This window comes from Lissotriton vulgaris, chromosome 8 (assembly GCF_964263255.1).
Source record: "Lissotriton vulgaris chromosome 8, aLisVul1.2, whole genome shotgun sequence".
In the NCBI taxonomy this organism is placed as follows: Eukaryota; Metazoa; Chordata; class Amphibia; order Caudata; family Salamandridae; genus Lissotriton; species Lissotriton vulgaris.
In genome coordinates this window covers 967642485-967666147 of record NC_141696.1, presented here as the reverse complement: position 1 = coordinate 967666147, position 23663 = coordinate 967642485, and the positions used below count along the sequence as shown (strand labels likewise).

Sequence of the window (23663 nt, the reverse complement as noted above, 5' to 3'; positions counted from 1 at the left end):
CGAGTGAGAGATGCAAGTATTTATTGGAACTGGTTCTCAGCTGCAGACATCGATTTCAGACTTTAACTGTGCCAACCTCAAGACCTGGCTCTTCGACTGAACTGCAGACCCCATTCAGCGCCTTGAGACCCTAAAAGGCGTTTAGTCTCTCTCTAAAACTTATGGAATCTTCTTAAGAGGGGTTTTCAGGAGTGAAAGAGCTATTCATGCTGCTTTTTGTGAAGGCAGTTCTGTATTTTCATAGCCTAAGTGTCATTTGTAAATTTCAAGACAGTGAGATGACTGGAGTACTTTACATTTCAGAAAATATTAGTTATTCGAAGTGATTTATTATATTGTAAATCCTAGGACCCTTACTACACCTTCCTTTCCTAAGATCAAGCCCCTAAATTGATTTTTGGCTCCTGACCTTCAAACTCATGGCATGAATGCTTATTTCCTATAGTAACTGTATTATGAACGCCTGTACTTATTACCTTTTCGAATTAGTACATGTTATAATCTTAGTTAGACTGTGCATAAGCTCCTCCCCTCAATAACAGAGAAATGTTTTTTCTTTCTTCCTAGTGGCATTTATTTTCAACTGGATTGGATTTTGCTTGTCATTCTGTATAACTAACACCATAGCAGGGAGGTATGGCGCTATCTGTGGATTTGGCCTATCGCTGATCAAATGGATTTTGATTGTGCGGGTAAGTCGCTTTATCACACGGCGTACATGTTGAGTGTTTGATATATGCATTTTTACCCACAGGAGGAAATGTTAATTAAAGTTAATTTATATATTCGATTTACAGATTTCTTTTTTCTAATATTTTTAATAATTGCAATAGTTAATGCACCTTGCTTCCAATGTCTTTTCTAAGAAGCAACAGAGTTATGACTAAAACTATAGTGCAGAGGGGACTAGTACTTTTCTCATTGGTTGACTGGTACGATTTAATGTTCACGTTGGCATCTTCAGGTCCTGAGCGCGGCTGCTGGAATAATGCAGCAGGGGATGGCCAAATTATGCAACATGGTGGACTAAATTATGCAGAAAGAAAAGGAAAATTGTGTGGCATAATGCAGCACATTTTGTGATAGTACTACCTCAATATTTTGACATGTTTACACATGTTAACACTATCCGGAGAAAAGGTTCACCTCATTAGTACCAGTCTGATACCCAAATACAGCAATAAACAGAAAGTTGATCAGTCAATCTTTGCAAAGGGCCTTCCACTGTGCGGCAACATGCACTGCATTTGTCGTAATTTTTGATCCCTTTGAGATGGATTTTATTTTTGGTTCAAATCTGCAGATTATTCTGCAGATGATGGATTATGAGGTAAACTCAGCGAATTCATATTGATATGGAAAATGCTATAACCGCAACATGGCATTATTCCAGTGGCCCTGGTCATGAGTTCGTCTTAGCCTACCACCCTTCTAAGTCATTATACTGCTGACCTGCCAACTCACACACTGCCATGGTTTATGACTCGATATCAGCTGCCTTCACACTCTATCTCAGTGAAGAGCCCAAACCACATTGTGCATTGGGAGCCAAGCTGGGACCCAGCTCAACTTTACAGTCTCTAAGCAGCCAATGTTCATTAAGGGTTTTTGAAAGCGCCCCAGAATAACTGCGGCAGTCTAAGCAGGTTTTTTTTTTTTTTGAAGAGTGGGTAAGTTGGTGGTGGGAGGCGTAGCTTTTGAAGGGGTGTTTGGGGTGTTACATCCCCTTTAAAATGTATTCTTTAGTAAATAGTTGGGTACATCAGGGAAGCAGGCTTTAGCGACTCTTCATTGACTCCCCATAAGGGAACGCATCTTGTTCAAGGCGTTGTGTATTACACACCGCATTGCTCAAGGTAAAGGCCCTATTTATCTTCAAAAGCTGTTGACTATTCACTGTCCCAAAGGTAATCTGAGATCTATGGGAAGCATGCTATTTCGTCTGCCCCGCATCTATAAAGCTCGAATGGGAGGTCGCTCATTTACGTACCTTGCTTGTAAACGATGGAATGAACTCCCCATTGAACTCCGTATGGAACCGTCGGAAGCAAGGTTCCGGCTCAAACTTAAAACACACATCTTCCCCCGAGCCTAATCCCTGTCGTAGAGTCTCTCTATCCTTTTATTGCAATGATTGTTGGTAGGCATGCTCACTTAGTGGACTGTATCCATAGCGCAGGGACACACTGATATAGTGTAACTAGGCGCTTTATAAATGATTTTATTATTATTATTATTATTATTATTATTATTATTATTATTATTATTAATAGCGCTTTTAGTGGGGTATTGTGAAGTATCTGTTGGATGTCATCTGTGATTTTTATATGCCCACACTGACAAAAACACACACACTGTCTCTCTCGTCTGTGTTTTGAAGGCCTTGAAAAATGGTGATTAGTTTGAAAACTGCTGTGTTTTAGGTGCCCATAACAATCTGCCCTCCTTCCTCTTTCTACTGCCCCTTAATGCCCCCTCATGTCGTGCTTCTCTTATAACGTGTTTTAACGAGATATCCCAGCGTGATTTTTGGGCAATTTGAAGCTCACACCCCGGCCCCCAATTTTATTGACTCAGCTGCGGCCCTGGTGTGAGGGGGCAGAAGTGCCTCCCATGCAATTCTCCGCCTGAAGCCCCATTCCCTCCGAGGCCCCGCTGCCCCACACAGTGAACTATGTTTTTTTAAGTTGATAGTGGGTACTATAAATTTGTAAAATAGCCTTTTTACAGCGCTTGAAGTCGGCATATGGCTTATTAGCATTAATCTCGTCTTCATAGTTCTAAAGGTTTGTTGAATGAAGAACAGCTGCAGTAAAATTAGGAACATGTAGTTTACCTAGTCCACCACTGAGTGTCTCCCTTAGCCTACCGAATGCCGATCTTGGCCAACATTTATAGCACACGATTAAAGAAAACGTTTTCTTTTTCCTATATATTAATTGTACATTGCACAAACTATATCGTGTGTACAACAGACCGCTTTGCAGTTGACGGAATGTACATACACTGAGAAATGCGCGCAGAGATGGGCATTGCCTTTCCTACATTACATTTTCTGTGTGTACACTATGAACCTATTAAATAGACCTAGAACGTGTGTATAAGGGTAAAGAGAAAATCGGCTTTGCTTTTCAGAGTAAGAATAATGGACAACATGACTGCCGAGTCTATTAGGAGATATTTAAAAAATGTTTATCATACTTATGGAAATCCCAGATTTCTTTTTTTGCGGAAGCAGCCATGTATATACATCTGGTCCGTTTTTTAAAATTCTATTTTGAGCACCTTACTTTTTCAGGTGCACCTTATTTTAATTTATGATTATTTTGTCAAATTTGAGCGTTGACTAAACAATACAATGATAATTTTAGAATGATCAGATTTCCTGTTTATTAAGAAAGATAACTTTATTATTCGTATGTCCTGTGGGTTCTCCTTTAGACGGTTGCTTTATGGAACTAACTGTTGATCATGATAGGAAAGTGATTGTGAAAGTGAGGGAGTACAGGGGGTAATGTCTGTGGGCCTCTAAGTTCCTGAAAGTCACTGCAGTGCAGCCGACAACAATGTTTGTGTGAGGATGGAGGGATGGTGGGGCAATGTTATTCAGGGCATTTCAAACAAGGCGCTGCTCTTAAAACAGTGTTCTGGCCACGAGGTCTGGTTAAAAACAGATTTCAAAAAAGCAGAATGGGATGAGAACGTGGGAATGATTACGTCAGTGGTCCGTTTCGAAAAAAAATTACACTTTAATATAGTGACAAAAAAGCTGCAAACTGAATATTGATTTGTGGCTCAAGAGCCTCCGTGCAATTAACATCTTACTAATTAACCGAACCTGGTATCCAACGATAGAAATCGAGTTGCCTTCCTTCATTGGCAGAATGGGTTTTATGAAGTAAGACAAAAGGTACCTAAATTTGCCAAATAGAGGTCAGTGTTGTTTTGGACAAGAGGGGCCACTGTTAAGTACTAACAGACACTGGAGGGCTCTAAGAACATTTTCTACTTAACCTTGTACAAATATGAACATTCTTCGAGGGTTATCCTGTTTTTGCACTTTGCATCCACCCCTTCCCTCCCGAAAACAGAATAGCTGCTAAACAGGGGACCATTGCTATTCTCATACCTCCCCTTACCATCGTTGCAATAAATGTTCGAGTTAATGCTTTTGTGAGCCTTTAAGTAGCAAGTGGGGAGGAAAGAAGCCACGTGCAATTTTACAGTGTGAAAGATTTCTCTGCAACTGGTCGTTACAGAACCATTTCATCTCAACTCATGATCATCAGCTCACTTTGTTCCCTCTCCCCTTGGAGTTGTACTAGAGTGGAGTTTTGTCTAAACCAACACTTCACTGGTTCAGAGGTACCCTGCCTTTGTGGGTGCTGCTGATGCCAGGCGAATGCACATGTTGGCGCTCTGCACCAGTCTGGGAGTCCAACCCTCCACTGCCCACCTTCAGTGGGTGTAACACCAACAGCTTGCACTGAATCTATGCTGCTTCCCTGAACTAGTCTCAGCTAAATGTTACAGTCCAAATTCCAATTCAAATTACCTATTTCATGGATTTCAAAGTGCTTTTTAAGTAGCTCGTGCTGAGCTTTGTAGTGCTGCAGGACAACCTTTTGGGCAGCCATTATCGCATCTTAATTTAGCGTGCATAATCCCCCCCCCCCCCTCCAGTGCTTGTAAACAGTACAGTGCACTTTTATACCTGGAATCCATTAGGCATGCCTGAAAACTTGAAAAATGAAATCAGTATGTGCACCTGCATCTTAACAACTTTGATTGCTGAGCTCTATTGACCACAGCAGCCACCAGATAGACTCGTGGCAAGAGGTGCCATCCATTTTTTGTAAACAAACTTTATTGGCATTTACATAACAGTACAGTCACATAGGTGGGCTGGTAATACGCATAATGCAATCGTACGGTAAACCCCAATAAACAAAAGTAATCAAGTACACACGCTCGTCTGAAGTCAGGAGTGACCATGGGCAACTTCCCTCTCCGCATGAACCAACACATACACCTTTCCGAGCCCGTCTTCAATGTATGTCTTAGTCCAACTTCCCAACTACCCCCTCACCCCCAGTTACAGCCCCCTTTGCCCACCCCCACCACCCAATCTATCCGGTTTGGTGCCCTGCAGTGGTGTAAGACATAGCGAGCCAGAACAGCGCTGTCAGCAGAGAGCAGCAGGTCTCGCAAATGTGTGCATGGCGGCGCTAGAGGGCGATTGGGGAGCACAGACGTGCGTCCAGGGGGCGCTCCGCGATCAAAAAAGATGTGCCTTCCATGAGCTACAGATCTCTCTGCTAATCCATGGACTCTCTGCAGGGAAATAAATGTGTCTAAATAACATAATATTTTGAGCAACTGTACAAGCGAATACATATTCACTCATTTATTACTACAGTGCAAAGGTCAAATTCTAACTTCTTACCTCAGTAGAGCAAAATTCACATGAGAAAAAGACTTCCTATTACCTCACGGTTAGTAACTGTATCATTACCCAGGGATACAACTCTCCTGAAAGTCATGAGGCCTCTCCGATGTGATTCTTCACCAAAACATCCTAGTTTTGGTTAAATACCTTTTGTTAAACAAGTGCACATAAATACCACTGCGTAAACCATATATGCCGATGATCAGAATATGATATGCTATTTATGCACGTGTTACTTGGCCATCAAGAACCTCAACAGTTGGATCACTGTATGCTCGACATCTTGGCTCCCCTGAAGCACAACCCGATGGCAAGAGCCCGCCACAGGCCAGTTGCCACACAGTGGTTGACAAAACCCCACTACGAGCAACTGGAGTGCAAAAGGAGAATAAGTCAAGACACTACACAAAGTCATATTCAAATCCGCCCTAAGACACTACTACCAGTAGATATGGAACACCAAGCACACAGCTCTTGCAGTTAGCATCAAGGCCAACACTAACAGCAGCAAGTAAATCTTTGAAGTCATCAAAGATTTCACCACACCTCCAGCAACATCACCCTCTCACAAGACTTGCAATAAGCTCTCGGAATTCTTCAGTAAAAATAAAATTGCCTCTATATGCAGCATATTTGACCCTCAAATGGACCCCATCACCATTGCAACTCAACTTCCCATCACGGTCAAAGAAAGCACCCTGACCTCGTGGCCCGAAGTAGAAATCATTGCTACCATGAAGACCATCTACTCAGGCTCCCCATCTGACCCTTACCCACACCACGCCTCACCAAAGGACTCCTACTGATCAGGGAAGCACCAACACCCATCGTCAGCGACTCCATCGACTCAGCCACATTCATGGACACTTTGAAGCATGCCACATCCCGCCACTGTTCAAGAAACTATCTGCTGACCCAGCCACGCTTTCCAACTACTGACCCTGCATCCTCCTACCATACACAGCAAAGGTTTTAAAGAAGCCAATCTACCAATGTCTCCGCAACCGCCTCGGCAACCACCAGCTTTTTGATGCCACACAGTCTGGATTCAGGCTCAACCACAGTGCAGAAACAGCACTCATCACCACCACAGACTAATCCGCATCATCCTTGATGTGGGAGACATGGCAGTCCTCATTCTCCTGGACTTCTCTGCAGCGTTTGAAACGCCCTATCCTTATCAGGTGCCTCCACCAGGCTGGCATCCAAGGACCCGCGCTCTGCTGAATTTGTTCCTTAACGGATAGAAAACAAGCTGTACGCCTTGCACCTTACTCCTTGGAAGCCGGCAAACTCATCTGTGGAGTGCACTGTGGCCTTAGGCTTATTAGATGTGTCTGCATCTTAAAATGTTATCGACCACACGATTTGAATGAATAGACTGGGAGCCATTGTTATTCAGATGCAAGCTCTATACTGGATATGCTCATTAATTGAAGATCACATACATGAAGTGAAGTTTCCTCAATATTTTTTTTTTATTTCAAAATATTCTTTATTGAAAGTAAATTTTCCGTATACTCATTTAATGAAGGCACTGCAGCAGTCCAGGCTCCCGCTACTTGTTTAAGTCGATGTATGCATCTCCTGATACATCTATTTGGAATCTATTGGCTTCAATTTTAAGCATACATTGATGTTACTTCTAATATAATATATTTCAAAATGTCTTGTCTGTTGGCCGCTAAATTAAATTGCATTTCACCCACCAGCACTGTCACTCTGACAAATGGTATGTATCCATCTACACTGTATGGCACCTCAGATGTGTGTGTATATATATATATAAGGTGCTTCTGTAGCAGGATCAACCAGAATTTTGACAGTTTGACTGAAGCAACGTGGTAGTTTAACCACATGCGCGCTAGCGGTTTTCCCGCTGTGCGCGGGGTTTTTGAAAAACCGCGTTACATGACGAGCTCAGCTCGTCAAGAGTGTACGAGAGGCGTAACTCATGACGAGCTGAGCTCGTCATGAGCGCAGAAGGGGTTAAGCAATGTATGCTAACTCTATAACTGGTGGGTAAATGGGAACAAGCTGAACCTTGATCACTCAAAAACTGAAGTACTAGTCCTCAGTCACCAGGATGATGGTCCTTTGATGTGTGCCCTTTGCCTTGGATTGCACCTACTCTGTGAACTATCTTAGCATCTTCATTGATTGATGTATTTCTGTGAATGCTCTCAGTGCATTACCCATAAGCTGCTTCTTTCGATTCTGCAGTCTCAGAGACTTATTTCTACCTTGCTTTCTTTCATTGGGTCATCGTGGACAATGTCTTAGTTTCATCCATACTAGACGCTCGTTTATTTGGACTTCCCTTCATTTAAAATTGATAAAGTACAAAAAAGATTGTTTAAATGAATGTACCAACCCACATATTAATTAACACCACTGCTTAACCTACTTTACCCGAGTGCCATTGGCTTCTGGTTGAATACCCTTTTACATTCAATACTTTCATCCTGATTCTCAAAATAAAGTGAAACACCTGAACTCACAGGTCTACGATCTCTATTTGCTGGAGGTGAACTCCTATCAGGTATTCAGTTTCCAAAGCTGACACGTTCATTGTTTTCTACCGGCTCCCAAGCCTCAACTCAGCATTAAACACCAGGATGCCTGATGCCATCACAGCAGCCTTCACTACCCATTCAGATGTTCAAGTTCAAAAGACCTTTTTTCGAATTTCATAAAATTCATAAAAGTACCACATAAAAACAATTCATTTACATAACACATCGTTATACAAAAATACATGGTTAAAAATGTAATACAGTTTTAATGAGGGTAATTTCAGGGGTTTTCCATCATTTTGCGCACTCGTGTTATCAGTCCATTCAGATGTAATTTGTGGAGATATTAATTGGAGACATCACCTTCCCAGACGATGCATCTGCGAAGAACTTGAAAGGATACCTCCCTCAACCTGCTGGCCACTACCAACATTGCTCACGTCACCACAATCCCTATCCACATCTAAGGCAACATTTTGGACATTGACTGTGTGTCTATGGCACCATCATCTGCCTCCCCCCCCGCTGCATGTTGGCTGGGTAAACCATGCTGTCATCACCCTGACCCCCTTCACCAGCACGCGTCTCACCAGGTCTTCAAAGTTGATAAAGATGAACTTTGAGCTCATTGAGCCGCACCTTCAGGAACTTCCCACAGTAAGTGCTGCATATTGACCATCCAGCCCTGACATTACTCATCTAAACCCTCCAGAGTTTGGATCCTTAAAAATGTGTTTCTGCTACTGCATATTTGGCAAATTGAGGGTGTGCACCTCTTTTTCATTGCACTGCACTCATGCAAAGTGTCCTTTTCTGACACCCATCATTAAGTGTTTATTGTTAGCTCACACACTTTGTATCAGTTTGATGCATGCAAAAAACATTTTTTCCAAAACGAAATATTTGATATATGAAACATATTTTGAAGCTTGAGATGTGTGCGTCTCTTGATGAGGTAGATGCAGTCTCTTCAAACCTCCAAGCGAATAAGGGTTTATCCTGCTCTCGCAGTGTATTTTGTTGAGGAAAATGTTTACACTTTGTCCATTGAAAAGGAAAAGGAAGGTAATTGCATGCAGGGTGTTCTTTTTTTTTTTTTTGCGATTGAGAAATAGAAAAGGTCCCGCACTTGCCTCTTCACCTTGCTTTCCTGTCTATGCACTTATCTGGTTTATCTTGCAATAATTATTCGACCCTTCTTTCTCACAGTGCTACTATTTCACGTTGCATCTATTTTGTTTATTTTTTGCCTTCTCGTTTTTGTTTTATATTTTTAACTATACTTGTGCGTGCTGAATGCACCTCCTAAGTGCGTATTTCTCCTATATTACTGTACATTTGCAACTCTGTCGTTGTAAAGAGCTTGGACGTACATGGTTCATGTTTGAGCTAAAGAAAAACCTTAATGTCTTCGTATTTTCCCTGACTGCCTTAAAGTTCACCAAGTCACTCCTCTGCTGAAGATATTAACCCCTTCCAACCAACCCTTCTCAGGACTTTCTTTCCTTGCGAACGCTACTGAAAGCCGAGCAACCTCAGAGTTGAAACAACATAACAAAGCCTTCGATGTAGTCCTGTTGGGCTTAAAACCACTATGTAGTTCTGAGAATATCCTGCTCCAGGGTTTTGATGATGACACTTTGCGCATTACTGACTCTAGAAATTCATGCCTACTTATTCACCCATTTCTTTTTTCGCTATTTGGTTGCAGCTTCTGAAATGATTAATCATTTTGTTCCTGGATCTTAGAGCTAGGGTAGGCTAGATCTATCCAGGCCTCGCCTAGTCACAGGTTCCTGTCCCAGGCTGAAAGGGTAAACGTGTTTTGCAGGATCTGACTCGGGTAAGGATGTGGGTAAGCTAGGCTTCCACGTGATTATCAGACTATAAGTCCAGGTAGTGGATCCCGAATGAGCGGGTTAAGTCAAACAAAAGTGTTAGGATGGTTAATGAGAGGAGGAGAGGAGATAGATGAGGGAAGTGGTATTGTATCTGGATGGGTTGTAAAATCAAAAGTGTGATTTGGGGTGAGGGAGTTCCTGGATAACTGAGGGAGTTTGAGATGGAGGTGGGAACAAAGTATCCAGGACAAAGAACTGAGTGGGTGGCAGATGTGGATGAAGTAGAGAAATAGAAGAGATAATGGGAGTTGGGTAATTGGAAGAGAAGACCCCTTGTTTGAAAAAGAGTGAATAATGCTTTTGGGAGAGAAGTGAAGAGCATTTGTATGTGTTGAGGTACATGGTAGTAGAATTGGTGAGGTGACCAGATTGGAATGTGACGATCCTAAGGATGCTTGTTTCTGTTCCAGGGAGAACCTGGCCTGGTAGTTCGGGCTGGACTGTGTCCATGGGGAACAGAGTCAAGACTGATTTGCATGTGGCTGGTTTAAACTGGAATCGCATGGGGAACAAAATAAACAATGGATTCGGGCCCAGATCTCTGTACTGGGGTGAATGTTTGACATTGTTCAACATTTTGTCCATCAATTGTTTTTTTTGCATTTGGCGCCCCAAGTTGTACTGGTATGCTCAGACGTGGGTCCAGTGCTCTCCATGCCACTGGAGTCAAGCTAGCGTGGCTGATGAGGGGTGAAACCCCGAAACCAGTCCCAGGATGCTTGTTTCCGATCTAGGGTGGACCTGGGCTGGCAGTTCGGGCTGGACTGTTCCCAAGGGGAACAGGGTCAAGACTGATTTACATAAGTGTGGGTTTAAACTCGAATGGCATGGGGATCAAATAAAACGATAGATTTAGGTCCAGATCTCTGTGCTGGGGTGAATGTATGACATTGTTCATCATTCTGCCCATCAATTGTTCTTTTTACATCGATCCTAATTACATGGCAGTTAGATGAGGTATTGGAGTTGCACGGAGATAGCAGAGGAGGAGCCAGGATGGTTTGGAAGTGGAGATCAGATTATTCCTCGTCCTGTAATCCTGTTCAGGTTTATTATCTGTCGAGTGGATTGTGATCTTACCATTGTTAAAGATGGGAAAGGATATACTCAAGAGCCACAAAGAGAGGCAGAAAGTTTATGGTCTTCTAGGATTTGGGTCACAAGAAGCATTCAACTCCTTAAGAATGAACACTGCCCAGAGAGGGTTGTTGTACACGATGAGTGCTTTTTGGAGTACATTTAATACGGTCAGGATTTGATAAGGTGTCCTGTTTGGCATATTGGAATATAGCTGACTGTCCCAAATATCAAAAGTATAATGGAAAAATCCTTTGATTAGCAGTCTAGAGAAAAATGGGGGAAAGGAAAAAGACACTGGAGACATTGTTTCAGAATAGCGCCAACAGCAACCAAGGTCCTCATGAAACCACTGCTCTGTAATCTTGAGAAACAGATGGAGGAGCATACATTCAGAATGTTAGCATTCTGTGCATGAAAAGAAGTTACAATCAATGATTAAATGAATTTCACCTCTCGCTCAATGGAAGAGTGCCGTAACCAACTCTGGTCCTACCAGAATACAATCCTAGAGTCTTATAACCTGAGCAGAGGGAGAAGTGCTCAAGTGCAGCAGGACTAGGAGAAGAGCAGAAAGGATTCCGGCAAGGCTGAAAGTGCAAATAATAAAGGAGGGAAGGTATGGGCAAGGGGGGAAATGTTGGGCAGGGTTTCAGTACGGGGAAAGAATTACAAGGTGTCCGTATCCAATAACCGTTGATGAACTGGAGCAAAATTGGAACAGGGCCAAAACAACTGGGATATGCTGCCAGGCGTCTTACCTTTGTAAAGGCATTCCTTACATAGAGGCTCTGCCCCTCACGCCCGAAAGCTCATCCCTTAAAATGGAAGTGAGGATATCATTCTAGCTCGCAGTGTGCCGTTGTCGAGAATTTCCTGGCTTGGTGTTGGCTGTGGTTGAACAGTAAGACCTGTACCTGTTCGTAGCCTAACTTCCTTCCTTTTCCTGACTGATAGCTTTGTAGAAGTGACTCTCTTAACTCTGTTGTCCCCACAGATCTCCAACAGCTCAAATCACAGATTGTATTGAAAGACTGGAGGCCGTTGGTTTATTACACCTTTGGCTAACTAACATCCCTGAGCCTTCCATTGAGACTGCTAATAATTGTTTGTTCGCTTCATGGAAACACTAATGGAATAACACTTGCACCGGTCATCCTGCATAATCACTCCTGCGTTTCATTCAAGCTGACAAAATTACATGTGGGCCATCATTCTCATCAGGAATCCCAAATGGACATCCGGGTGAGCGTTCAGTTTCACAGACCCTCACCCAATCACGTCTCAGTGATAGTCTCCTTCAGAACAGTCTTTGCTTTATTATGTCCAAGTGCGGCCATGATTTCTGGAGTATATCATTCATGTTCAAGGTACTTACTCCTAATGCACCCTGTACTTTAGGCAGCAAAACAGGTTGCTAAGCCTGGAACTCCTCTGTATCTCCTTAAGTCTAATTGTTGCAAGTCCACTGTTGAACTCCCGTTGCACCCTCCACTTGGACTTGTGGTAACTTCTCCACCTTATGCAAACATTGCCCTGTAAGTCTTCATACTAAGAGGGAAAAAACGCATTGCATATGTTACCAACCTTGGAGCGGATGGTTGACTGGGTGTGAGTGTTTGATTGGTTCAGATGCTCCGTCCATCACCACCCCCTTTTGTACCGCTTTAATCGGAATAAGGCCTTCAAGAAGAAGTGCTCTGTAGGCCCCAGTCTTCATTTCCTTTTTTACCTGTAGTTGGGGACACCTGTAGCAGGTACAGTGGCTGCACCGTCCTAGGCCGGAATAGATGATGAACGAAACTGGGTGGACCTCACATCCAACAACACAGTTCTCAAACCAGTATTGGAGTGCCACCGAGAAATCACCCGCTTTTATTAAGTAGTTTACATGATAAAGGCATATTTCTTTTAAGAAATCGCATATGTCTCTCAGGAAATAACTAATTGTATTTCTTTACGATTGAAACATTACTGTGACAATCTGTAATTTAGTGTAGAAACTAGAAGAGTGTTTGCCTTAATTCAGTTATAATTTGCAGTGAATTGGACAGCACAGTGGGGATATGTTACACATTGATATTAGAGCCTTCTATATTCATATTTAAGCTTCTGTAAAGTGCTCAGTCGTGTGCGTAGTTTACGTAATTTTGTTTTACACGAATTACAAGACATGTCAGAAATTAGCTATCAGGAAAATGTGCACTATTTTTGTTGCGGACTTTTTTTTAATAGAAAATGTTTCACATGGAGAGAAAAGGTTGAGCATAAAGTATCGTATATGCAGCGCGAATATTGAGTGACTTTTGAATGCGAGGTCTGCCCTTAAGGCACCCCAAACCCTATGTTACGTAGCTGTGCGTAAATTCACCGACGTCTTACTAACTTCATACATTTGAATGGCGTAAAAGAAGCCGGCAACCCTTTAGTCTTGTTTTCAGTGCGGGGTCTCGGCGTCTGACTACAGGCTACTCTGGGGTAAATGTGCTGTGTCCAGCGGCATTCTGCAGTACCAGTGCAGCCCTGGCCTCCAGTTGACATACCGCACAGGAGCCTCAGAGGCCTGCCATGCTAATGCTAACAAGAGCGGGTGAAATAGCACTTCAAGGGCCGTTTAGCAGGCGCTGCTGGGAACTGGAAGCCGGAACACCGACCTTAAGAAAATGAAAAGGCTTTAATGAGTCGGGGCCATTATGCGTCTGGGGGTCCGTGAGCAGCGATTAGCAGCAGGGGCGCGCGGAAGGTCAAACGCTCCTTCCCAGAGGTCAGCAGAACACCCCAGCCTGATAAGATCAAACTAAGGTGCCTTTGGTGTCAATATTGGAAGCAGGAGGCCCCTGCGCCGCGTTGCCTTACACTTCACTGTGCAGTGAAGCAACTCTTTCTTTTAAAGGAGTAATTGGAGTAATTCTAGCTGTTTTATGCACTTCCTGTCACTTCAACACATTATGCCAAGGACAATGTTCACCTTTATTGTGGGTAAAATGCTTAAATCCGCCACAGTTTGTATTTTTGGGCCAGTTATGCATCTCATTTTGGCTTCAAGAGTTTTTGCTGTAATTTTGTATTTTTTTTAATAACCTTTGTGATCGTTACAATTATTTCAGACCTGCCCTTTTGTCTCTTTTAGTTTTCCGACTATTTCACTGGATACTTCAACGGGCAGTACTGGCTCTGGTGGATATTTCTTGTTCTCGGTGAGTAAACTTGCGCCACTCCCTCCCCTTCTATACATTTGCACAGTATTTTGGCAAAAGAAAATAATTTCTGTATCGTGTATTTTTTTCTGTTGCTCCGCCGATTGCACAGTTAATCACACTTTCATATTAGAAGCAAGTGTTACTCTTTTTTGGATAAAGTAAACCGTAGCAATACACTTGTATGGGGTATTGGAGGATGGTAGGGACCAGGGAAGATTCTGAGATTCATGTGGGTATAGGATGATTTATTTATGCGATTTTATATAGCGCGGACTTTACCCGAAGGTGTCAGAGCGCTTCACAAAAGGAACAGTAATGATACATGAGGAGAAAAATTACAAGTGAACAAATTACAAAAGCAAACGTTAAGTTACATGAATCAAAAGTGACAATAATGAGCAACCAAAGTACATGAGGTAGCAATCGGTACATTACAGGAGGAAAAAGTGATATGTGTGCAGGTTACAAAAGCGTACAAAGTACAAGTAGATGTATAATACTGCAATAAATGGCAGACACTCCAGCACAAGAACAAACGTTCTTGTGCTGACGATGCAAACGATGATGCAGGTTGTTTTATTTTTCCCAAGGTGTTCTTTACATCTGCTACTTTTTATGGACAATGCAGCCACGTGGGGGATACACCATTTAATTCTTTAACACCCTGCACGTGTTTCTTTGCTGAATTAGCGCATTTGCGGCCTGTGATGATATGTACGGTTTTGTAGGACCGTTGTCTGGAACTTGTCAAAGGAAAGTCCCGGATTGCCTCTCTCGACTTTGAAGTTCGCGCATCTAAGCAATCGATTGGGCAGTCAAGCAGTGAGGAAGCTTTATGCTGACTGATCACAGAGGTTCTTTTCGGCGCTATCCCCGTCCTCTTCAGAGCTTCCTCAACTGACCTCACGTTCAGTAGCTTTACAGACCACCTTGCCGTTTTCATCTAAAGCCAGGACACCCGTCTATGTAAAGCCGTCAGTCACGTCATTTCGATTTAACTCCTCCTATCGAATTTATCGCCATAAATTATATATGCATCATCCGCCTAGAAGGTGGTACTAGGAAACAGGCAGATATTTAATATCCAGTTAGTTGCCTCGGGTGCAGGACCATCAATTTCCATTTCAAGCCATGGTTTCTATGAAGAATTGAGCATTAATTCACGGAAATGCCACAGTGACATCACACGCCCTTTGACTTACACTTTCATTCACACACACATACTTGCACATACACACAAATTCACACATATATACTCTCACACATAAACACACTCTCACCCACAAGCATGCACACAACATACATTTAAAATAATTTTGTACTTACCTCAGCTGCCATGGAAGGGCATATTCCAGCTTATTGGACTCCATTTTTATGACACTATTAGTGAATAATCTATTTAATGTATTCACTATTAGTATAATAAAAAATGACAGAAAATAAAGAGTGTAGCCTCAGCTGCCCCTGTCTTTAAGGCACTATATTTGCCTCCTCTGATGCCAGGGATCGCAAAGGCAGTGCTAGGGGTAGTAGCAAAGGGCACACCTGGGGTCTCAGCTTCGACCCCTAAATTACGTCCATGTTTGAATATCTCTCTGCTATGATGAACATGAATTAGCAACAACCTCCGTGGGCACTAGCCTCAGGCCAGTCGGCGCAGCACTGCTGGGAATAATGTATTAGAAGCACATTAGAAAGATTAAGTATAGAAGGCATATTACTTGCTAAATATGCATGGGCCAGATAGGAAAGCAAGAAGTGGGTTGGTGTGGGTCTACAAAGAGCCCAGAGCGCAGTTTGATGAGAACTAGTTTCGAGGAAGCCAGATCTTAAGGCTCTTCCGGAAGTTGATGTGAGAAGGTTGAAGTTGTAATTTACGGTTTATTGGTTGTATGGCTTTGCTTGGAGGACAGAGTATGTTTTACAGCCTTTGATTACTTTCCTCGTTTAGGAATGCACAGATGCTTTCCTGAATTTGGGAATGCACAGATGCTTGTCATTGACTGAAAATAGTTAATGTGTTTTGAAATTGGAATCTTTTGTTGTGGAACCCATTTCCAGGTAAACTTTGAGGACGGTACAAGCTTCCTTGTATTGGTACTCTTTGGGAATAGGGAGGCTGGGGTTATTAGCAAACGCTTAAGCGGCGGTGCATTCTCTACAGACAACTGGCTTTAGTGGTCTTGCAGCTTTGATTTGGACTTGCTGAAAGTGGCTGTATTGAAGGCATGCATAAACACTGTAGCTGTATTCAATTCAATTCAATAATCTTTATTTCGTTGCAATTGCATCATAAAAGATATACAAAAACGCAATATGTATAATATACATATAAAAAAGAGGGAAAAAGAAAAAGAATACATAATGCACATAATTATACATGGCCACAATATCATCACAATTTTACAGAATATATAATTCATGATTCATAAAGTGCTGGTGCATTACCAAATATAATCCCTAACCTTCTCAATTGAATCACGAGAGTGAGCTTTAAACAATCATCAATAAATATAGTTAAAAAGAAGTTTAAAATATTTACAAAGTTAAAAAAGCATTAAATTGATATATAACAGCCAGACACTTAAAATGCCAGTGATGACTTTTGCCTAATGAATTTTACTGCCAAAAGGAATCTACTGACACAAAACACTATTACTTGACTAGTGTCCGTAAGTAATATTCTTCCTGCTTCCTTATAAGAAGTTGTTCCAATATTACGGCACAATGGCACTATCCATTTTTTTCTAGTTTCAGCATAGCTTGGGCAGAAAAACAAGATATGAAAAATGTCTTCTCTTAAATTACTTGTACATAAGGTGCATTTGTCATTACTGGTTTTCCCCCATTTGGACTCGGTTTCCCGAGTTCTTAGTATACCATACCTATACTTTATATACAAGGTTTTCGCTAAAGGTGGTTGAATCTCATCAAGAAACATTTCAAACTGGGCTACATTTTTCACCAATAAAAATTTTTCGGTTAAGGGGCCATGTGCTCCAACATATACAGCATCATGGCTCACTAGAGCCCAAAAGGAGAGTTTAACTATCTTCTTTGATGACACAGTCAATAGTTCGGGTTGAGTCCAAAAATGGGATAAACCCAGTTTTGTTAACCAGCTCTTAACATGTTTAAACCAAAAAATCTTATTACACGTGTCCAGTTCCTGAACTTCAACCAACCCTTTTTTATATTCAGACAGCTCTGGGGTAATCCACAACCTGACCCATAACAATAATGGTCTTAATATAGCATGTAGGTCAGTGCGTCGTATATTCATATCAAGGAGTAGGGGTAGTAAAGGAGTACTACTAGGAACCTTTAATAGTCCCCTTAAAAACCTGTTTTCCATGATTTCAAAAGTCTTTCTGCATACGGGTCCCCAGAGTTCTGCCCCATAAACAACCGCCGACTGAACCTTGCATTTAAACAATTCTAACGCTGGGGTGACTGCTTTATTGGTACAGTTATTGTGTCTTTTCAGTATTGGTAGACAATTTTGCTTGAAGACAATTTTGGATTTTTCTAATTGGGGTTTCCAACTTAAGGATGAATCTAATAGTACCCCCAAATAAGTAAAGCTTGATTCATAATCAAGTTTTTCTCCATTTAACGTTAAGTTTTTCCTGAAACCCTTGTGAGGATTAAGTGCCATATATTTAGTCTTTTTTACATTAACTTCTAACCCTTTTGTAATACAATACTGCTGGAACCTATCTAATAAAATCTGCAGGCCCCGAGGAGTTTGTGAAATGAGAATTGTGTCATCCGCGAAGAGGAGGGCCGAAACTCGATCCCCCCCCAGGCGAGGTGAATCATTATCACAATTCTCCATTTGGGCTGCAATATCGTTAACATAAAGGGAAAAAAGTGTAGGTGCCAGTACGCACCCTTGGCGTACTCCCCTCTTAATAGGGATTTCGCTTGTTAGTTCGCCATTAGGACCCCATCTTACCCTGGCATAGTTATTCTGGTGTAACCTGATCACAAGTTTCAAAAGATCTTTCGGGAACCCCTGCTTTTTCAATGATTTCCACAATAGATCACGGGGAATAAGGTCAAAAGCTGCTCGTAGATCTACAAAGGTAACATATAAATTACCTCTGCGAATAATAACATATTTCCAGTACAAGCAGCATAGCCTTAGTACCTGGTCGATGGTTCCAGTCTTTTCCCTAAACCCTGCCTGATACTTGGATAAAATCAGGTTTTCCTCCAACCACGTATTTACGCGGTTAAGTATATGTCTGGCATAAATTTTCTGTGTTATGTCTAAAAGACTAATGGGGCGATAGTTTGCAGGGTCCCCTCTATCCCCCTTTTTAAAAATGGTGATTATTTCCGCCCCATCCCATGTGTCAGGGATTTGGTCACCTGCTGCGATGACATTAAATAAATGATTTAGATAAGGTGCCCAGATCTCCACATTATGTTTATAAAGATCACCAGGGATCTTATCCAGGCCCGGGGCCTTCCCTTGCTTCACAGAAGCGATTGCTGTTTCGGTTTCTTGTAGATCAAAAATTACCAGTAGGTTTTCAGCATCCTCTATCTGGGTAACTATTTCATTTGGATCTACCATAAGCTTTTCCTCTGTGGTTTGGGCTGCATATAATAATGTAAAATGAGCAACCCATGTGGCTTCGTTTAAGAATACCTCCCTCGAGCCTTTATCTGGTTTATTCCCTTTGGCTACTAACTCCCAGAACTGCCTGTGGTCTTTGGTTTTCGCAGCTAATAACATGCTGGACCATAGGTCCTCGTCCCAGGATGACTTTGCAATGGCTAAAATTTTATTATAGATTTTCCTTTTAATTTTGAGATCTTCGGGGTTTTTTGTTTTTACCGCATTGATCAGGTTGGTCTTCGCTTCTCGGCATTCCTTGTTAAACCATGGTTTGCCTACTGGTTTAGTGTTTACCGACCCATTCCCCTTCCTTGGTTTTTTAGTAATAAGATCAATCAATTTTTTACAAAAGGCTTTGTGTAGCCCAATAAATTCACCAGATTTACAATCATCCATATTATAGAGCTCGAATGAGTTCACAAAAGCGGAATAAATATTAGCCAATAGATCCTTTCTTTCTAGGATATATGCCCATTTGATAGCCCTTCGATTATTACTTAATACAACATTATCACAGATTAATGGTAATTGTGAAACAAGACTACCCCCAGTAGTATCAGGTTCTTTCAGGATACTTGACAAGAAACTCATTTCTAACGGGAAGTGATCACTCTCAAAACGTTCTCCAACATTTAAATCATATGTATATGGCCATAATTTAAAAGAAACAGAGACATAGTCTATCTTGCTACTACAGATCCCCCTACTAAAGGTAAATGCTCTCGGGGAGTCTGATGGCATGCGGCCATTACAGGCTCTTAGACCATAGCTTGTGAATAACCCTGTGATCTGGAGGGCTAGTGTGGTTCCACGAACAATTCCACTATTTAGCATTGGTATCCCATGAGCCACATCCTCATCCTCATATAGTTTAGTCATCCCCGCAATCGGCTCAAAATTACAATTTAGGTCGCCACATAAAATGATACCTTCATCATGTTCTAGAGTACCCATGAGCATTTCCAATTTCTCTATACATGGAGATTCCCTATTAGCGGGACATGGTCTGTTGTACACATTTATAAGATTTATTACCCTCTTGTCACTTGTAGTTAGTTTCAATCCTAGTATATCTAATGAATCGGTGTTTAACATCTTTATCCCCACATCGATAGTTGTACTGATCCATATTACCAACCCTCCCGAAGCTCTCCCTCTTACTGAGGGTACTGCCGCCACTTGGTAGGTCCTATATCCTATTCTATGGATCTGGTCCGTGGCCCATGTTTCTTGTAGTACACAGACATCAAATGAATTGATATAACTATTCCAGTCGGGATCACACACTGTAGCTGTAGTTAAGATGTCTGGAGATTGGCTTTAGCAATTGAGTCTGTCTGGAAAATTGTAAGCTAATCTTTGGTTGAATTTGAGACAGACTTCGCAGTCATTAATTAAAGGCCAACCTTTTGCTGATTTTTATATTAATGTTTTTTTTTTTAAGACCAATAGAGGGGAGCGTGGTCGGATTTGTAACAGATGAAGGTAAAATATATTTGCTCCTGAGGTGTGGATTTCTCAGAAGATTAGGGCTTCAGTCTTGGAGGGCTTATACTTCAGTCTGTAGGGACAATCCAAAAAGTTGCTGCATGCAGATGGTGAGCTGGAGTTGCACGTAACAGTTGCTTATGGACTATATGTAGCTGGAATTGGATATTGTCACTGCACGTGTAGTTGAGGAGTTTGAATGATCTGATGATTGCCAGAGCCAAGCCAATTATCTTGCATCAACATTTGTATATTGGATATCAAATCCGAGAGACGCTCCGCATCAGATACAGCATTCACTGTACGGACAGTACCAGATGGGTGTCATTGGCTTAATTCACTGATTTCAACATATGTGTTTAGCTTTCATTAATTCCATCAAATTTTCACCTCGCTGAGTCAGTCGAATGGTCTCCGACTGTCAGACGTCTTGCTGCTTCCACTTTGGTGGACTAGGTCTACATCTTTAACCAGTGCTCTGGAACCTCTCCATTCTCCAATGAGCAAACAAATCAGGCTGCTTCATAGTGGGGCTACCATCTTCTCTTATTTTTACTATATGCACCTTTTCCCCTCCAAACTCTGCAGCGTCACAATTGGTGCACAATAGGATTTTGATAATCTACCAAAAAAGCTCAGTTCATTGATCCATGCACCTGGTATTTTTTCCTGTTTGAATCCTAGCTGTCCACATTCTTTTTACAGTCATCTTCTTTTCTAAGTACCTCTGCCCATTGTGTCCTCTTTTTAAAATGAAATTTACAGCTTTGTCAATTACAGATACCTAAACCATGTATAATTGTGCCTGGGGTATTCATATTTTACATGGGGCAGCTGTACATGTTGCTGATTGAGGGGAATTATATACAGAGTTCAATAGATCGTGTTAAACTTCCAGTATTTCTTCCAGTGGAGTGTTTAAATCTGCTTTTCGGCATTGGTGTACTCTAATTCTCTCCCTTCTTCCACCCCTGAAGACATTCACAAGGGAAACTGTTACTGCTAGCCTCCAATTCTTGCCAAGCAGCTCAGTCAGTGGAGCAAGGAGTTAGCTTATCTTCAGTGCCTCTCTACATTGGTCACTGCAGCACCTCACTTGAGTTTTTTTTTGAACATTTTATAGTCTGATTAGGTTGTCTTAATCTTAAGTAAAACCACTTTGTTTTTGTTGGTTTACTCTCGTGGCATGTGTGGTACCTTCTTGCAGTCACATCTTTTCTTCCTGGGCCTCTTAAAAATATTACTTATTTGTAAGAGTAAACCATACAATTGCATATAGGTGCTATTTTATCACCCTAAAGAAATCTTTTGATTTCAATTTTATTAGTAATAAAAACAAAAGAACATGATTTCTAACAGTTGCATTGCACCACATTAATTAGAGAGCCACACTTCACATTAGACTTCAAACATCTCAGGATGAAGAAACTAGAATGGACTCAGACTCGAGGCTCAAGTCTGCCCTCAAGATGGAGGGCTGCAGATCAGGGGATTGAAGCAACAAACAGCCTTATCGTAATGATATGCATGAAAGCTGATGTATATGCCCCAAAGCTTTGAATGCCAGCTCCTGGTGGGCCTTCTACAGCTGCCTCTCCTGTATATGGCTGCTGCAGCTGAAGGATCTGCCAGCCGGCGAAGGGCTGCATGAAAATGTGCATCTTCTCTTCATATGCTACTCTTGACTTAGCTGTGTACAACTGGCTTTTTGGAGACCCCTCCCCACTAGGAGAGTCCAAGCCAGCGGTGCAGGGGACACCTAGAATCTACGGGTTCTTCTTGCTTAAATCATACATTGCCAAAGAGACCAGGAAAACCAGCCGTGGAGGGAAGTAAGTTATTTATTAGCTCGAGCTAAGGACAGGGTCCCAGAATGGTACAAAGACAATTCTACGGAGACTGCTGATTTACTCCGCAGCCTACACATATTTATAGCGCTAGCCACACCCATTTGCACAGTACAAGTTCCTTATTCAGATAAGTTCCTCATCTGACAAGTTCTTCGTCAGTCTTGTGTGGTGCAATCGTGGCCAGGGGACATCTGTCTCTGATTGCACAATGTACGCAGCCCCGAGCTTCCTTGCCCAACTGGTGTGGTCATGGGGCACAGCCTCGTGCTTCCTCTATCAGTTGGTGTGGTCACGGGGCAGTTGGTCGTGACAGGCTGAGTTGCCAACAATGGACAGGATGTGACTGAGTCTCTGGCACAACTGGGGGGGGTGAGGCACACAGGCAGCTTCTTGGAATCGGCTCGACCACAAGGGGAGGGTTGTGCAAGTTTCAACAGGGACGTGGAAAGAAATTCTTCACCAAGTTGCAGAGAGCATGGCAACACAAAATGAAGCCATGTGGGTTATTGTAAAATACAGTTCAACAGTTGTAAACCATAATGAAGCCCTGCAGTCACTGGCAATCAAGTCTTTTCAGTGGTTTACAACTCCTTCCTCTGTAGCTAAGAGGTGCGGCCATAAAATTCAATACCTTCCTGCCGTACAGTGATAAGTTCTGTTGCAGCTCTAGACAGAGTATCTTGTTGTGGATCAGCTAGCTCCACTAGAAGCGTTGAGCCGCCTCTTTGCCAACAAGAGCTTTACTAAGTAATCTTGTGTCCTTCACCGACATTGTGACGCAATGTAGATCTTCTCAAAACCACAGTGTTTAAGGCACCTTGTATCACTCGTTCTACAACATAGCCTCCGCCAGTCATAGTCATGAGTTTTTCGGTGTTTGCCAGTTTTCAGTAATGGTTTTTATTTTGGTTATCGAGGGGACATATAATTAATCAAGATGCCCATGCCTCTGCTGCTCAGGTTCTAATTAGTCCATCGTTGATTCCATCTCACCAGCCTAGGTATTCAGATCTCTCAATTGTTCTTCAAGTTGTGCCCAACAGCACTTTCCAAAGAAGAAATTTTACGTTTTTTCATTCTCTGTGCTGGCTGCTGTAGCTCTTACATAATCTCCATGAGCATAACTTCATCTTTGTTTAGTAGAGGATTATTACTGCAGGCTGCTTTGTAGATATAATCTCTGTATCTAGATGGGGACGAAGACCTGGAGTTAAAAATAATTTGTACCTCTCCTTTGGCACTTTCTGATTGCCTTATGTGGAGACTCTTGCACATCTTGCTTGCAGTATCATCTCTCTTGAGGCAAGATATATCGATAACCGGCTCCCGTGGTTCAATCTCTGTGGCTCTCACAATCTTTCTGCTTTCAATTCTCGAGGGCACTCACACCACTCCCTTATCAATAATGTCTACCCATGTTATTCCCAGTCAGCCATTCCCATTCGCTCTCTGATACCACCACAGTGGGCCCAGAGATTATTCCATTGGTCCGGGTTCAACCTGTGAGCATTGTATGGGACTTTCACCTCCTCACCTCGAAGTTAGTAGTTGC

At 42.1% G+C, this 23663-nt stretch overlaps 1 protein-coding gene across 2 annotated transcripts in view; it reads left to right on the top strand.

The window, feature by feature from the left end:
• Positions 1-23663, top strand: part of NDFIP2 (Nedd4 family interacting protein 2) — a 248265-nt gene that overhangs the window by 210144 nt on the left and 14458 nt on the right. For both annotated transcript variants that reach the window (XM_086934815.1, XM_086934814.1), the window contains 2 exons: positions 568-692; positions 14074-14140. In XM_086934815.1, the coding sequence (XP_086790941.1) occupies positions 568-692; positions 14074-14140 (192 nt within the window). The remainder of the gene's footprint in view (positions 1-567; positions 693-14073; positions 14141-23663) is intronic.